The 17,289-nt window shown below is 29.0% G+C and overlaps 1 protein-coding gene across 1 annotated transcript in view; it reads left to right on the top strand.

Moving 5' to 3' along the window:
• Nucleotides 1-17,289, top strand: part of LOC100209540 (dynein axonemal heavy chain 10) — a 107,052-nt gene that overhangs the window by 23,103 nt on the left and 66,660 nt on the right. The window contains exons 16-21 of the mRNA XM_065807620.1: nucleotides 8,154-8,314; nucleotides 13,174-13,405; nucleotides 13,597-13,686; nucleotides 13,927-14,091; nucleotides 14,590-14,748; nucleotides 14,884-15,000. Coding sequence (XP_065663692.1) covers nucleotides 8,154-8,314; nucleotides 13,174-13,405; nucleotides 13,597-13,686; nucleotides 13,927-14,091; nucleotides 14,590-14,748; nucleotides 14,884-15,000 — 924 coding nt within the window. The remainder of the gene's footprint in view (nucleotides 1-8,153; nucleotides 8,315-13,173; nucleotides 13,406-13,596; nucleotides 13,687-13,926; nucleotides 14,092-14,589; nucleotides 14,749-14,883; nucleotides 15,001-17,289) is intronic.

Here is a 17,289-nt window from a genome sequence, read left to right as displayed (position 1 = left end):
CTGTTTCTCTTTTATCTAACATTAGTAAGCTTCTTGAAAAACTAATGTACTCTATAGTGTGCTCTTTTCTTAACTCTTTTAACTTCTGTTTAAATGAATTTCAATTTGGTTTTTGTTCAAAACATTCTACCTGCCATGTATTGATAAGTATAACTGAAAAAATCAGAAAAGCTCTCAACACTGGTCATTTTGTGGTATTTTTATAAATTTACAATTAGCTTTTGATACCGTTGATCATAACATTTTGATTTCTATATTAAAAAACTATAGTACTCGTGGTGTTTTAAGTGACTGGTTTTGATCTTATAATACAGATCAGAAACAATTTATAAGTATTAATGTTTAAAATTCTACTAATAAATCTGTTGAGTGTGGTATTCCTCAAGGTTCTGTTCTTGGTCTTCTTTTGTTCTTAATTTATGTTAATGAACATAAACAATTATTCGCTTCTTGTCAATTCCTCTATTTGCTGATGACACAAACCTATTGCATATCAACAAATCATATAATTCTCTATATAAAAACATAAGTTCAGATCTAAAAGATATTGTTCACTGGTTAAATACTAACCTAATATGTCTTAATGCCAAAAAAACTGAACTAATCTTTTTTTCATCTTCTAAAAAAAAGCACAATATAAACAGCAATTCTAAAATTCAAATCAAAATTAATAATAAACGGTTATATCCTACAAAAGTTATTAAATATTTTGGTGTTTTGATTGACTGCAATCTTTTGTGGAATTTTCATATTGATGAGCTACACAAGAAACTAACGCGAGCTAACGGCATACTTTCAATAATTTGTCATTATGTCAATAAATTCACACTAAAAAATATTTACTGTGCATTATTTTTATTGCATCTTAGTTACTGTTGTCAAATTTGGGGTCAAAATGCCAATATCATATTAAAAAATTGTGTCCTTTTAACGTCAATTCGTAAGAATCATAAACTTCCAACCTTTTAAGTCAGAAACATCAGAATCAATTATCATTAGCTTCTTGTTAATGATAATTGATTCTGATGTTTCTGACTTAAAACAATTATCATTAACTTCTTGTTTGTTTATTTTTTTATTATTATCATCAAAGTATGATTTTTAAATGTTTACTTGTGCTTGTACTTAATGCGGTAATGGTGTAGTGGTAGAGCGCTTGCCTCATAAGCGAGATAATCCAAGTTCAATCCCCACTATGTCCCTGGTAGTACCGCGCTCAACTTGTTTCTCCACACAGCAACCTTGTTTGTTGAGGTTCGTGTTTCGGAGTTATAGAGTTGAGAGAGGTTGTATCCACAAAAGTAGCCTCCTCGGCTGTAGTGGCCTTCTTGGCCTTTTGGGAGGTGAATTAATCAAAATTCTGTTTGAGTGACACCATCCTTATCAATCATTTAGTTATTATTATTAAATACTTGTAATTAATTCACTCATTATTATTTTATATTATTATTATTATTATTATTATTATTATTATTATATATATATATATATATATATATATATATATATATATATATATATATATATTATTAATTATTTTTACTTACTACAATCAATAGAATTTTTTTTTAATTATTGATATTATATTTATTATTATAATAATATTGTATGATTTGAAAAGGAGAATAAATAACTTATTGTTGTTGTTGTTGTTGTTGTTGTTGTTGTTGTTGTTGTTGTTGTTGTTGTTGTTGTCAAGACCTTTGTACATTTAATAGTTATAAAATTAAGTAATTGATATCATTAAAAATTAAGTTTTTCAAATGTATGTCTTGTCGGGTCTTAAATGAAGTGAAGTTGTATAAAAATTTCAAAAATAATAGTTTTACACACAAAAAAAAAAAAAAAAATTATAATTGAAAAATCTTGTAGAAATGCACTTTTTTCATTTTTAGTTAAAAAGTTCTAATTGCTGGCCAGTAAAATCTAAAATAATAATTTTTTTATAAAATGATTATTATATATGATTTTTTTATACTATTTCTCTTCATTTGAGACTCAACAAGACTCATCCATTTTAAGCTGGAGATAATTGAACCAGTTAGCCCACAAAGGTTCCTAATTTAGTAAGTAAATTTTTAAGACAGTAAATTTTTTGTGGGGTTCGCCCACAAAATATCTTTATTTGGTCCAGAAAACTGAATCCTTTTCAAAATTGTTGGTGTTTCTAAAGAAGATGTCAATCAATTAATTAAGGAAGATTTTGGCTGCTGGAATGATTTGGAGAGCTACAGAAAGTTTAAACAGTTCTTTAAAAACATGCAAGTAATAAATGACTGTGCCAAAAGAAATATTCGCTTCATTCAAGATTTCATTGCAAGTAAATATGAATACTATAAGCAAAATGTGATACTTGTATCAAGAGAGAAAGAAAATGCTTACTACTGCTAATGTTACCAAAAAACAGTAGTTGCGATGAAAAAATAAAAAATAAAAACACGAAAAAAATTTAACAAAAAAATACAAAATGAAAATTAGAGAAACTAATATTGTGTAACTCTGCAACAATAATTTTTAATAGTCATTATTTAAATAAAATCATTTATAAGCAAATAAAAAACTTTTTTTTCTAGACAAAGCTTTGAAGATTTTTTTTTTAATATAGAGTTTTTTAAATAGGTAATATTTTCCATAAAAAATATGGAAAATTTGTAGAAAAATTGAGTTCAACGTAATGCTGTAAATTACACATGTAATTACACATGTAATTACAATGTAATTACACATGTAATTACAATGTAATTACACATGTAATTACAATGTAATTACACATGTAATTACAATGTAATTACACATGTAATTACAATGTAAATTACACATGTAATTATAAATTACACATGTAATTACACTGTAAATTACAAAATTACACAGTTACACAACGTAATGCTGTAAATTACACATTCAACGTAAATTACACATGACTTTATGAGTTAATACTTTAAACATGATCAATTTGAGCTAAGTGACAAAGATTGCAAAGTGTAGTGTTTCTGGATTTTGAATTTTTTTACAATATGACAGGCTAATTGATTGGCGGTGGATGGTTAGTTTTTCTCACATTTTTAACTCATTCCTCTAACAATGATTTGATTGGGGTCAAGGCAACTTAGGATGCCATTCCATATAATTTAGTTGTTTTTGTTTTTTTATGGGTGCAATATAATTTTGGCATAACTGACCCTCCTCCATGCTTGACTGCTGGAATCATGCATTGTTTTATATTTATGTTTCCCATTGAATGGCTTTGAATGAATAACTTGGCTCTAACATAACTTACCCTGCTGCCACTAAAGCCTGTAACTTCTGTATTTCTCAATCTTCTTCTCAGATAGTTAACTTTGTGACTCCTTTTTCTGACAACCATAATTATTTGTCTTCACTCTCTGATTTATGTCTTATTTCTGACTCTAGCTTGTGTTTAGTTTCTCCTTTTTCTCCCTTATATGGTTTATTTAACTTAGTTAACTATCTGAGTAAAAGATAGTTAGCATAAGAGATAGTTAGCATCTACTAAGGTTGCATCTATTTATCATGCTCCCCACTTTATTATGCCGAATTCTATTCTCTTTCTTTATAAATCTCAAGTCCATCCTTGTACAGAATACTGTTGCCATATCTGGGGCACATCTTCCAATGATGCTCTTTCTCTTTTAGACAAGGTGCAAAATTGCATTGTAAACAATGGTTGGAGGTTACCTGCTTTTGCAGCCAACCTCCAACCTTTATCACATCCTCTTAATGTTGCTTCTCTTTTTCTTTTGTATAAATACTATAATGGGCACTGCTCTAAAGAACTAGCGTCTCTTGCGCCATCTACTAAAATTGATTCTCATGTTACTCGTCATTCATTTAAATCTTATCCTTTTACTGTGACTGTTCCTAAGTGCTCCAAAAATTCTTCTTTGTCTAGTTTTTTTCCTTAAACATCAGTTCTTTGAAATTCACTTCCTTCATCTTGTTTTCCTCATTCATATAGTTTGCAATCTTTTAAGTCGTCTGTTTATCATTATCTTGCTTTATAAACTTTATCTTTTCTCTTCCACTAACTTCCAACTCTAATAGTGGTTGCTTGAAGCTTTGCTGGAAGCAAAGATATTGAAAAAAAAAAAAAAAATGAAAACTTTCTCACTCGTTTTCCTGACAACCCTTATAACCTAATAATTTGCCTTCACTCCTTGATTTATGTCTAGTCTCTGATCCCAGCTTGTGTTCAGTTTCTCCTTTTTCTCCTTTAAGTGGTTCTGACCATGCAATACAAATCTCTTAAAATCTTTCATCTTGTACTTTGTTTTCAGACTCACCTTATCATCGCACTACATACTACTACCCTAAAGCTGACTGGGATTTTTTTTTTGTGAAAATCCTAGTCAGCTTTAGGGTTTTTGAAAAAGATGAAAATCATTTTTTTCAAAAGAATAACTCTCTTGAGAACAAATGACTATATTATTATTGCAAGAAATTGATGTAAAAATGTCAGATGTTAAGCTCCATTATTCTCAGTTCACTAACTCTCATATCTTATCTCAGAAGTTAGGCTCTAGAGACTTTTGGAAAATCTTCCACAGCGTAGTTAACAAAGGAAGGTCTAACATCTCTCATTCATGGGACTGATCTTATTTCTTCTCCAAAGGATAGGGCAGAACTATTTACAAATAACTTTTTTTCTAATTCGACTCTCGAATCTTATGGCCATTTTCTTCCATTCCAATTAAACAGGTTAACCCATTGCTAGACATTCTCAAAACTATTTAATAAGTGTTTGACTGAGTCTTGTTTTCCTGTCTGCTGGAAAATGGCATCTGTTGTTCCAATTTTTAAAAATATGGTGAACATTCTCACCCCTTCAACTATTGTCTGATTAGCCTTCTTTCTGTTATTAACAAGTTCTATGAGTCTTTGATAAACAAATTTCTCACATCCTATCTTGAGTCAAATAACTTACTATTAGACAATTAATATAGTTTTCTATCCTCTTGCTCTACGGCTGACTTGCTAATTGTTGTGACTGAAAGGTTTTATCATGCATTAGATGGAGGCGGAGAGGCTAGGGGTATTGCTATTGACATATCTAAGGTTTTCAACAAAATTTGGCATGCTGGTCTTCTCCATAAGCTTATTTCATATGGTGTATCTGGGAAAGTTTTTGAGATTATCAAATCATTTCTTTCAAACTGCTTTATTAAAGTCATCCTCTAAGGTCAACACTCTTCTTTATTTCCAGTAACTTCTGGGGTACCTCAATCCTTGGTCCTGTTTTGTTTCTTATCTACATTAATGATCTTCCAGACTTAGAGCTCACAGTGGCTTGTAAATTTTAACTCCAACAAAACTCAGTTATTTACTTCAAACAACTATCACAGTACTGTTGATATTCCTATATTAATGAATGGCAACCCTCTCACTAAGTCCTTTTCTTTACGTCTTCTTGGATAATTGTTTACTACTGACCTTTCATGGAAACCATGTATACAATTGATTGCTATATTAGCATCTGCTAAGGTTGCTTCTCTTTATTGTGCTTGCCATTTTCTCTCTCCTGGTTCCATTCTCTACCTCTACAAATCTCTTACTTGTCTCTGCATGGAATACTGTTATCATATTTGGGCTGGTTCTTCTAATAATACTCTTTTTCTTTTAGACAATGTTCAAAATGTATTGTATATGTAGTTGGACCTGCTCTATCTGCTAAGCTTGAACCTCTTTCCCATCATCATAAAGTTGCATCTCTTTCACTAAATACTACCATGGTTGCTGCTCAAAGGAGCTATCCTCTCTAATTCCATCCATTCTATCATCTCTAATTAACCAAAATTCAATCTTGCTTGACTTGTCATTCAGTCTCATTCTTTCACTGTATCTGTCCCTGCATGCTCTAAAAACATTTATTCATCTGGTTTTTTTCCCGCACTTCAACGCTTTGGAACTCTCTCCTATTTTTATGTGTTCCTGACTCATACAACCTTCAACTTATCAAATCTTCTGTCAACTGTATCCTTGCTCTATAACTTTCTTTTTTTCTAGTAACTCCCAACTTAAAAGTGTTGCTTGCAGCCTTGTTGGTAGTGAATTAAAATTAAAAAAAAAAATGATAAACATATTGTTAACAATTTCTACTGAAAATTTCAAACTTAGGTTTGTCAGTGATCATAACTTTTGACAATTTTTCATTTGTTCAATCATTAAGTTTTTTTGCCCATCTTAATCTTTTAACAATGTTTAGCTTGCATAGTAATGGTTTTTTCAAACAGCAATGCACCCTTTCAAACTGTTAATGTGAAGCCATTATTATACAGTTGAAACAGATACTTGGTTTTTCTCTCATAGAATTAAATTATTAACAAATTTTGGGAGCAGTGCGAGTAGAATTTCTTATACTATAAACACTGATGAATTTCTTTTACTATGAACACTGGTGAATTTCTTTTACTATGAACACTGGTGAATTTCTTTTACTATGAACACTGGTGAATTTGTTTTTACAATTTAACATTGCTATAAGCCTCTTAGAATGACGGTGGCTCTGATTACAGACAGTTTCATGCTTTCTTCGCAATGTTCTTATGACTGCATTTTAAGATGTTGTTTTTTGAAGCAATTTTCTGTATTGAATAACCTCCCTTGTATAATATCACTATAACAGCCCGGCCCTTTTCTACACTCTGCTCTGCTTTTTGTGGCATTTTTCTTCAATTAAACATTAAAGGTATACTTTTCTTCAAATTTCAATAATAGGACAATTTTTTTGAGTTATTTCAAAGTGCATGATAATTCTATAAATATTACAATATTTATTAAAAAAACTATGAATGAAAACTGCGATAAAAAATAAGTACTCATGCTAATATTACTGCTAAATATACACAATGTATTCAATATTGTAATGGTGATAAATAAACACTCTATGTTCACAAATAGGTCTGTGAATCTATAGAATGGGACGAGGTTCAATTTTTCAGAAAATTACATAAAGTATTATATTGTTGATTTTCAGGTCAATGTTTTTATGCATTTTTTTAACAACAATCAATCATCATCAAATATTAAAAAATGGAAGAAGGTTGGGGATGGAGAGATAATAGGGGGTAGGAATTTTTCTGAAAAAAGTTGTGATCAGCTATTCAAGTTAATTTTGCTTTAGTGCTAAAAAGTTAAACTAAAAACTTTATTAAAAGTTGTTTACAATTTTAGAATGGAAAATCTTAATTTATACTCCATGTGATAACAAATCAAAAGTTAAACATGTTAATTTGACATCAAATAACGCCAAATAAATTGCGATAGCATTTTTTAATATTTAAACTTTTTTTTTCACTAAAACAACTAAATCTTATTAAACTGATTTTCTTAATTTTTTTTGATAAGATCCCTTTCAGATTGATTGAAAAACAAATTTCAATTTTTACTTTTTCTTTATGCAACATTTTACTTTTTCTTTATGCAAAAAAAAAAATGTCCACAGACAGACAGATAACCTTTATGTTTTTATGTTAAGAATATATACTTACATACATATATGTGTGTGTAAATGTCTATGCATACAGTTCATTGCGTTGATTTGTCAAGGTTCTAATTGAAATTTTTTATATTAGGAGAATTTAGAAAAAAATCTTTTAATTTTTGATTAAAATTATTTATATTATTGTTTTTTATTTGTTTATGTAGTCTTTAGCTAATGTATAAAAATACATAAATAAATAAATCATTTTATAACTATTTTTAATTAGACATTAAAAAAAAAGAAAAAAATGATTTATTAACTATTCTCCTAATATAAGAAATATCAGTTAGAACCTTGTCAAACCAATGTGACCAGTTTTGACTGTTCAAATGGCTTTTTAAGGTCAACAGTTTATTTCTAATTTGCATGCATTTAAAATTGATTAAAAACAAAATAAAAAATAACAATAATTTAAACCAAGTTGACATAAAATATTTTGATAAACATTTTTATTTATTTGTTTTAACTATGTGTTAACTGATTAGTTTTGGTATGCTTTTTTTTTTAATTTGTTTTACTTTTACTTTATATTTGTTTTTTATTTACCTATATATTTCATACATTTTTAATATTTTCTTATAGTTTGTACAGAAATAAATTTGAAAATTTTTTTCTTTTTTGTTTCTATTTGAATGTTTATGACATTTTGTTTTAGTTTGTGACAAAAAATCTACAAATCTTTCTGTCTCAAATTCAGTCAAATAAAGTTCTTTTTCAAGTGGAAACAGTATTATCTGCTCCAGAAATCATTCTTTTACCACCTGCTTCAGAGTCATATAAAATGTTATTACAGGTTGTCAGAGAAACTGTTGAATGGTATATTTTTATTTTTAACTTATAAATGTATTTTACTTACCACTTTGAATTATGATTTTATTATAATTATTACTATTATAAGTTTAGGTTTACATTGTGATTATATTACGATTAAAAATTTAGGTTTAGATTGTAATTATAATTAGAAAATAGAGCAACTTTAGTTGTAAAATAGTCATGAAGATCATTAATGTAGATAAGAAACAATACATGACCAAGAGTGGAACCTTGAGGTACCCAGAAAATACTGTAAATAAAGAAGAATATTGGCCTTCAAAGATGACTTTATTATGGGTTTTCATTTATTTATGTAGGAAGGTCGACAGTATTGCATTAGTTGTTTGCAATAAATAACTGAGTTTTGTTGGAATTTAAATTCGCAAGCAACTGCAAGTTCCAAGCTGTTACAGATGTGAGATGAGATTTAATTCTTTTGAGATCAAGTTTGAATCAGATTTTGAATCAAGACCAGCTGTGTGTTCTAAGCAATCAAATAAAATAAGACTTTTTGTCAAAACAGGATTTTAAAGTTGAGTCATCAGCAAATAGAGCCACTTTAGATGTAAGCTTGTCAGGAAGATCATTAATTTCGATAAGAAATAATACATGAACAAGGTTAGAACTTTGAGGTACCACAAAAGGTACTAATAATAAAGAAGAATGTTGGCCTTTGAGGATGACTTTAATAAGGCAGTTAGAAAAAAATGGTATGATAATCTCAAAAATTTTCTAGATACACTGTATAAAACAAGTTTATAAAGAAGACCAGTATGCCAAACTTTATCAAAAGCTTTAAATATGTCAAAAGCATTGAAAGTCAGTACAATAATGATGATAAAGTAAGTAAAATGCAACGACAGAATGATAGAATGTAATTAATATATATAGTTCATTAAAGCGTCAAGCCTTAAAAAACTGGAAATAGCATCATGGCTTTTACTATGTGTTATAAATATAACAGTCTTCTCCGCTTTTGAATTTTCCTATGGGAATCGTTCTTTTTATTGAGAGAAATGCTGAACTAGTAAGTTATGTAGTTTTTTAGGTATTTTGGTCTTTTAATATATTGTTCTAGTCTTGAATACGTATTGCTCTTTGTTTTTTTATGGTAGCAGGGCTTTAAGTAACAAACCAGGTGCGTCTACATCTAGTGCTTTAATATTTGTGACATTATTAAACTCTCAACATTAAAAATATTACGCTGTTTTCTGTTAATTCATACCACTTTCCATTTGACTGATTGCAGGTATTGGGAGCAATAGTCCTTTGGTCTCTACATTGTTCACAGGATCCCTGTTGAACCAGCCTTGCATAACTACTAAATTCTGCTAATGAGTCTACCTCCTGAAGTGGAGCTAGATCTTTGGTTGATACTGTATCAATCTTTCCACTTTGAAACTTCAGGCATTAAGGCATAAGTGTTAAATTTCATGTTATTTGTAGCAAGGCATGTTTCTTTAGTGATCAAAGTTTGTGATGCATCGTGGTCGCTGTTGACCGTTTCTGAAATTCGTGGAAATAACTACCTGAAACTTGTGATTAAAAAAGAACTGTTTTCAGATCTAATCAAATTGATTGCAAAGAGTCAAAGTGCAAAGAGTCTTTAAACCTAAAGCCAGTCATTGCTCCCACCTTAATCAAAATTCCCACAATTGAATTTTCTGTCCAAGATTGTAGCCTCTATGAAAAATTGGTGAATATTTCAAGTGTTAAAAAGACAACAAAAATGTTGTCAGGTATTGATTCTTGCATCATTTGCTGCATTCTAATTGTGACAACAATGATTAAAGCTTTGGAAACAACCTTCAATGAAGTCAATATTTAGGAGTGAAATTTCTATGAAAAATGCAAAGAAAAGCATTTTTTAGCAATTAAAAAAACAGAACATTAGTTGTTTTGGTTCCTACTCCAGTTTGAGTTTTTTTATTTTTTTATAAAAACTCTTAGACTTGTAAACTTTGAGTATTGCTATTGTCTTGTTATATGAAGTTGCATCATGAACGACTGAAAGGCTTTTCCTCCACATAAAACAAATAAAACTTTGAATTTACTTTCTTTGTGTTGTCTATCTTCTTTTTTTAGATATATTACTAGCATCCTCTTCCAATAAATGTAATATTCATCATTAATGATAGAATGGAAGAATTAATGATAGAATGAAAGAATTAATGATAGAATGAAAGAATTAATGAGAGAATGAAAGTATTAATGATAGAATGAAAGAATTAATGAGAGAATGAAAGAATTATATATAGTTCACTGAAGCATCAACCCTTAAACAATAGAAAATGATGTCACAGCTTTTTGTATGCCCTATAGATATAACAGTAAGTTATAAGAATAGAAATTTATAAATATAACAGTAAGTTTTTAAACTCAAGATGTAATGTTGGAAATTTATTAATCGAAGACTCAAAGACCTTGCTAATAATAGAGAGAAGACGGATTAGGTGATAGTTGGAGGCGTCAGAATGTTCTCCATTGTATTTAAAAACTGGAACCACAGATGCCATTTTTCAGCTGGCAGGAAAACAAGATTTAGTCAAGCACTTATTAAGTAGTTTAGAGAGATTTGAATAGAGTTCTGGAGAACAGTTTTGTAAGACGATGACAGGAATGTTGTCTGGACCACAAGACATTAATGAGTTTAATTTAGGAATGACTTTAGCAACGGAAGCCAGAGTGATTTGGATGTCTAACAATGGTTCAACTTGTAAAACTAGAAAGGCAGGAAAGGTATGGTATTTAGGTTCAAGAATTGAATTAGAAAAAAAAATTGTAGATTTTTTAAAAGTCTCTAGAGCCTATTTTCTGAGATATGATACAAGATTTAGTAAACTGGGACTAATGAAACTTAGCATCAGACAACACCTTTTTACATTGAATTTTTGCAATGATAAAAAGGCATTTGTTCTGAGAAGAGTTCTTCTTTTGAAAAAGATATAAATAATGATTACTATTATATATAGCAGCTGAGCAAGGTGAAAAGCATGGAATGATGCTTGACTTGGAACTGACAAGAAATAAAAACTTTCATACCTGCCTGGATTCCATAAGTAGGCATATTTATCAGTTGAGAGAAAAAAGACATCAGCCCAAAGACCGCCATGAAAAAAATCACAAAAAGAATCAGTCAGTGTTAGGGAAGCAATTTGTACTGCAATGATGGGTGAGTTTTAAGAAGAAGTATGAGGTAAAAGTGTATAGAGATCAATGCATGGCCTGAACCACCTAAAGGAGATAAAGGAGAAACTGAGCACAAGCTGTGTCAAAGACAAATCAAGGAGTGAGAGTAAATGATTAGGGTTGTTTGGAAAACAAATCATAAACTTGATTATATGAGTAAGAGTTTGAGAAATACAGAAGTTATGGCTTTAGTGCCAATCTGGGCAGTGGTTTTAGAGCCAAGCCATTTAGTGTGATCACATCTAAAAGAGTGCAGTCTTGAGAAGAAGGAGAATGGTAAAGAACAAATAAAAAAGTGATTGAGTGAAGAGGTGCTGAACCACATTAAAAATGATTTCTCGACTAATATTGAATTTATATGTAAGTAATCAAATACTGGAATCTGAAAAGTAACAGCCAAATATAAATTATTCTTATAAATAGCAAGAAAGTCTGGTGAATTTTGCAAGAGGTGAGATTCAACTGATGAAAAAATACTTTGAAGACTACAAATGTTTGTGAAAGATATATTGAAACAGTTGGTGGTGATGATTTTTTTTATTTTAATATTTTTAGTTACTTTGGTCATGATTTAAGTTAATGAGAACATGTCTTTTTTATAGATAGAGCATGGCATTTCAAGCAATGAGCTATGCAGTTGTTTCAGTTCTACTAGTAAACCCAAAGTCATAGCTTTAGTCTCCTTATGTGGCCTTGACACACCAAAAGCACTAATAGGAACACCATTCATGCGCAAAACAAACACTGTTAAATCTGGTATTTTACAGCTGTTGATGGAAACTGTCTTTTAAAGAGCTACTTTTTGGAAAACCTCATTACCAGCCAGCCTCAGAATAATTAAACTGAGTTTTAGATCTGTACCCTCATTAGGAAATAACAGGAAGAGTTGCATAGCCACTATCTAGGAGACACAAGCAAAAATTTATGAGTAGAGTCAAGAAGATTTAGCATTCATCATGCTAGGCAGTTAACAATGTAACACTGGTTTACATCTATGCTAGTCTAATAGATGAATAAGGGGTTCGAGGCTGCTTAACAGATTTGTTTTACTGACCCCTAAAGTCTTTGCCTTAGAGACCTTCTACAAGTAGCTGGATGCAATTAACATCTGGCCTAGATGACGCATATTTTATTTAAAGGACACATATTTTATTTAAAGAATATTGCCATATCCTTTAAACCATATATACCTTAGGTATTGAATATAGTGAATTCTACATATTAGGGTTAGGTATGCAATGTCAAGTAGTACATAAGTTAGGCTTCCATTACATAAGATCATGTTTTAACAAGTTATTAGTTACGGTACTAATTCTGGCAAGTGTCATCATTTTTCTTCTGTAGTTATGAAGAAGTTCTATAATTATATCAGATTTGCAAAGATTCTGGATAAAAATGAAGTCTATAGGACTTTTAACTTTTACATTTCTGGTTTGAGGTTTATTTGTTTTATTTGTAAATTTACAAACTGCTCAAAACTTATTTCAATCTCTTTTAATAAATTATATATTTGGTAATATATCTTTAAAATTGTATATGATCATGAATTTATTTTTTTACATATTTTCATTGGGTTTTTAATTTTCTTTCTTTGAAAGATTTTCGATTTTTATTTAACTACAATTATTATAATAAAATAAATTTATTTTCAGTTTGTTTTTTAAAAATATTAGCACCAAATCATTTCTCAGATGGATGCATGGCTCATGTATTGAAACCTTACCTCAAAATATACCAACAGAGGACGAGCCATTTGTGTTTAGCTTTTTTTCTGACATTTCTTCACACCCTCAAGTTGTTGATCTGGTTTCTCAAATATCAAAAACTTTGCAAGTAACTCTTGGAGGTTTAAATAAGTATTTAAACAAATGGAAAAAATACAGAAAACTATGGAGCCTTGATAAGGCATGTTTTATTAAACTTAACATGTTGTAATGTTCAAGTCTTTTTATAGTTTTTATTTCATTGCCAATTAAGTATCTTATACATGTTGTAAATATCTTCTATAATTGTTTGAACAATCTTATTACTCTCGATAATTTTCTCTTGTTTTATTCTATATCTTTAATGTTTTAATTTTTCATTTATAATTCAAGGTGATGATTATTGAAAAGTTTGCTTCAAAAAATCCTAGTTGTGTACAATATGATGAAAAGCTTCAATTTTATTCAAGTCTTGTTAATGAGGTTATTTTATGTAATTTTATTCAAGTCTTGTTAATGGGGTTTTTTATATATATTTATTCAAGACATGTTAATAAGGTTGTTTTTTATATATTTATTCAAGTCTTGTTAATTAGGTCTTTTATATAATTTATAAGTTATGCAAATGAAATTAATTTTAAATTAAATACACGGAAAATTAATAGCAAACTATGTTGCAAAAAAACATTGTTATTTAAATTAACTATTTTTATTTTTTCAAAGCTGACAGTGCAGCCTACTTCTAAAGTAATCAACTTTGTTTATTTGAATTTGGAGCCTCTGGTAATAAGTATTCAATCTAATGCAAGAGCTTGGGTCACATCAATTGGAAGGTTACTTAATGTTGCTGTAAAAGAAGAACTTTATAATTTAGAAAAAGAGTTAAAAGTGAGATGTTATTCTTTATTTTTTAATTATAACATCCAAGGTTTCATACTTGTGTGGTTAAGATAGGTTTCCATAATTTTATTTTCTTATTTAAATTTAGTATATATTTAATTACGGTTGATTAATTTTAACTTACTATGCACATAAATTTAAAAAAATTGCAAAAACACCATAAAACAAGACTTTTTGTTTTAAAATTTTGTTAAAACTAATAACAACAAAATATTCAGTGAAAACAAACTGTTAATGATATTGAAGCATAATTTGCTTCTATATCACTAACATAAAACTTTTTACACCTCCATGAAATATTAAAGTTTATAAGTAGAGTTGTGTATAATTTTACTTAATAAAAATGAGAAAATTGACCTTGAGATCTCCAGTAAATAAAATGCTTAGAAGGGTTTTAGAATTTTACAGAATTTTACTTTTTTGTCTAATTTAATTTGCATGTATAAGTAAACATTGATGTAAATTAAGGTCAACTTTTTGTTTTAGGGTTACTCAAATGATTTGAAATATTCTCCTGACACCATAGAAACATTAAAATTTGTGCTTAAAAGTATAACAAATATAAATGACTTACAGTCACATATAGAGTTTAGAATTTATGATATTCAAGAGCGGTATAGAACTTTGCATATGTATGGCATTGAGGTATTTTCTAGATATAAGTATTTTGATCTAATTAAAAGCATTTTTCTAAATTTTTATTTTCTGTCTCAATAAAATCTAATTTATTATTTTAAAAGCATTGAATTTCTTTGGCAGTCTTTATATTTTGTTTTCAAGGTTCCTATTGAAGAAAGAGATTTGTCAAACGCACTGTCAAAGATTTGGAATGATTTGATGCTTCAATCAAAACTAGTGGATGCACGTTTGTGCTCTGCCAAGAAAAAATTTACAAAGGCAAGTCATTAATAAGTTTTATTAAATAATTTAATCTTTTAACTTTTCAACTTTTGTTGCAGTTTTTTAATGACTTTACTAAATTTGCATCATCATATTAAAATTGTCTTTTGTAGGGTAGGGTGTCCCAATATTATATCAAACATTGAATTTTATTACACAGAATGCTGCATTTAGCTTCATTTTGTTTATAAATATAAGCAAAAAAAAATTAGGTCTCCTCTAGCTTAAGCAGAAGGTTATTTCGGTGAATTTACTTTTATTTTAATAAATAAATTTTGACATGAAATTGATTTTAATGATAGTATTCAGATAAAAATTACTACCAGGTGTGTGTTTTCTGAATTCGTGTTTTTCTGAAGGTGTATGTCAAACAATTCTAAAATCGGGTGTTGTGAAATCTTTAATTTTGTTACAAAATAACTAATTGATTTTGAGAGTTCGTTTTTAAATGCAGCAAAATAAACATTTTAGCAAATAATTTTAAAAATGTGAAAGTTTTAAACTCATATCGATAATTTAGATTTATTTTAATAAATAATAAAAGTTAATTTGGAGATTTAATTTATCATTTACTTTCAACAAAAATAAACCAAATAATATTAATAATAATATATTTTTTATATTATAGCAATAATATTAGAGATATGCCAATTCCGAAAAACACCGATTCCGATTTCAATTCCAATTCTTTACCGATTTCAATTCCAATTCTTTACTGAATCCGATTTCGATTTCAATTCTTTACCGATTCTGATTCTTTTGTGATTTTTATTGTTTTAGTTTAACTGATTTAATATAATAATTTAACGCATTGTTAATTTAATACTTACACAGGCTTTAAAAGTAAAAACATTGAAATTAGTTACATTGGTACAGGTGAAACAGGGTTGATGACACCGGGGCTTTAGGGAGCATGCCCTCCCCACACTTTTTTATCAAAAACTTTTTTTTTTAAGAAATTGACCTAGAAATTGATGAATTTTTTCAAAATAAGGGATTGTGCTCAAAACTCCCTTCCCCCCTCTCCCCCCCCCCTCCTTACTTTGAAAACCGTGTGGTCAGCCCTGTGAAATAATAGCAACTAAACTAATATCATAATAGTAAATAACAAATAATATACAGAATGTTTGTATAGTAAGTGACTGGGGCCTCGGCTAAAAATGAGACTTTTTGCAAACCTGGCCCCGGCAAAATTATAAGATTTAGTTGGGGTTGACAGCCGGGGCTAGAAAAAAATATATAGTACTTTTTGTATTATAGATTTAAACTTACATTTACTATTTATTATATACTGGCATATATTTATAAATTTTTAAACTCTAATTTACTTCCAACAAGAGTGCAAGCAACCACTATTAAGTTATGAGTTGGATAAGTTAGGATGTATTAAAAAAGAAAACATGAAAATGGGTAAGAGTTATAAGGTTTTTTGATGTTCAAGGAAAAAAACTGGATTAATAAAAGTTTTTATAGAATGAAGGGACAATAAAAGGAACTTGTTGAATAAGAAGCCAAGCAAGAATGAGTTTTTGTTTATCCTAATAGAGATAATAGCTTGTTTGAGATGATAGAGATGATAGCTTGTTTGAGCATTGACCATGATAGTGTTGGTAGAAAAAAGAAAGAAATGCCAACCTTACAACAATGGGAAAGTGGTTCAAGCTTGGCAGATAAAGCAGTTCTAACTGTATTTACAATGTGCTTTTAGACTTTGTCTGAGAGTAATAGAGTTGTTATTCGTCAATATTGGAATGCCAACAATATTATCAAATGAGTTATAAATAGTGAGTAAATAAATGAGTTTTGTTGCCTAAATAAAAATTGTGGGTATTAAGTTCAGAATTTAAATACACAAGTCAATGCAAGCCTTAGGCTATTACAGAAGAGAGATCAGATTAAAAACCAGTTGTTTGTTCTAAGCAATCAAAAATCGAAGATTTTTTGTCTAGACTAAAGTATAAAGTTCAGTCATCAGCTAATAGAGGCACTTTAGATGTAAAATTTTCATGAATATTGTTATTGTAGATAAGAAACATTACATGAGCAAAGATAGAACTTAGTTTTACCCTTAAAGTTACTTGAAATAAAGAGGAGTGTTCAAGAATAACTTTAATAGTTAGATGCAGTTAGAAAGAAATAATTTAATAATTTCAAAAACTTTATATAAACAAACTAATAACAGAGTGAAGGCTAATCGTAGGATAGTTGGAGAAGTCAAAGTGTTTTCTAGAGTTTTGTTTTTTAGCACTTTTTAAAAGTTTAGCAAAAATTGAAGAGAATTCTGGA

The sequence above is a fragment of the Hydra vulgaris genome, chromosome 10 (genome assembly GCF_038396675.1).
Source record: "Hydra vulgaris chromosome 10, alternate assembly HydraT2T_AEP".
NCBI classification, from domain to species: Eukaryota; Metazoa; Cnidaria; class Hydrozoa; order Anthoathecata; family Hydridae; genus Hydra; species Hydra vulgaris.
Note: the sequence above shows the minus strand (reverse complement) of the source record. Positions and strands in the feature narration are given on the sequence as shown.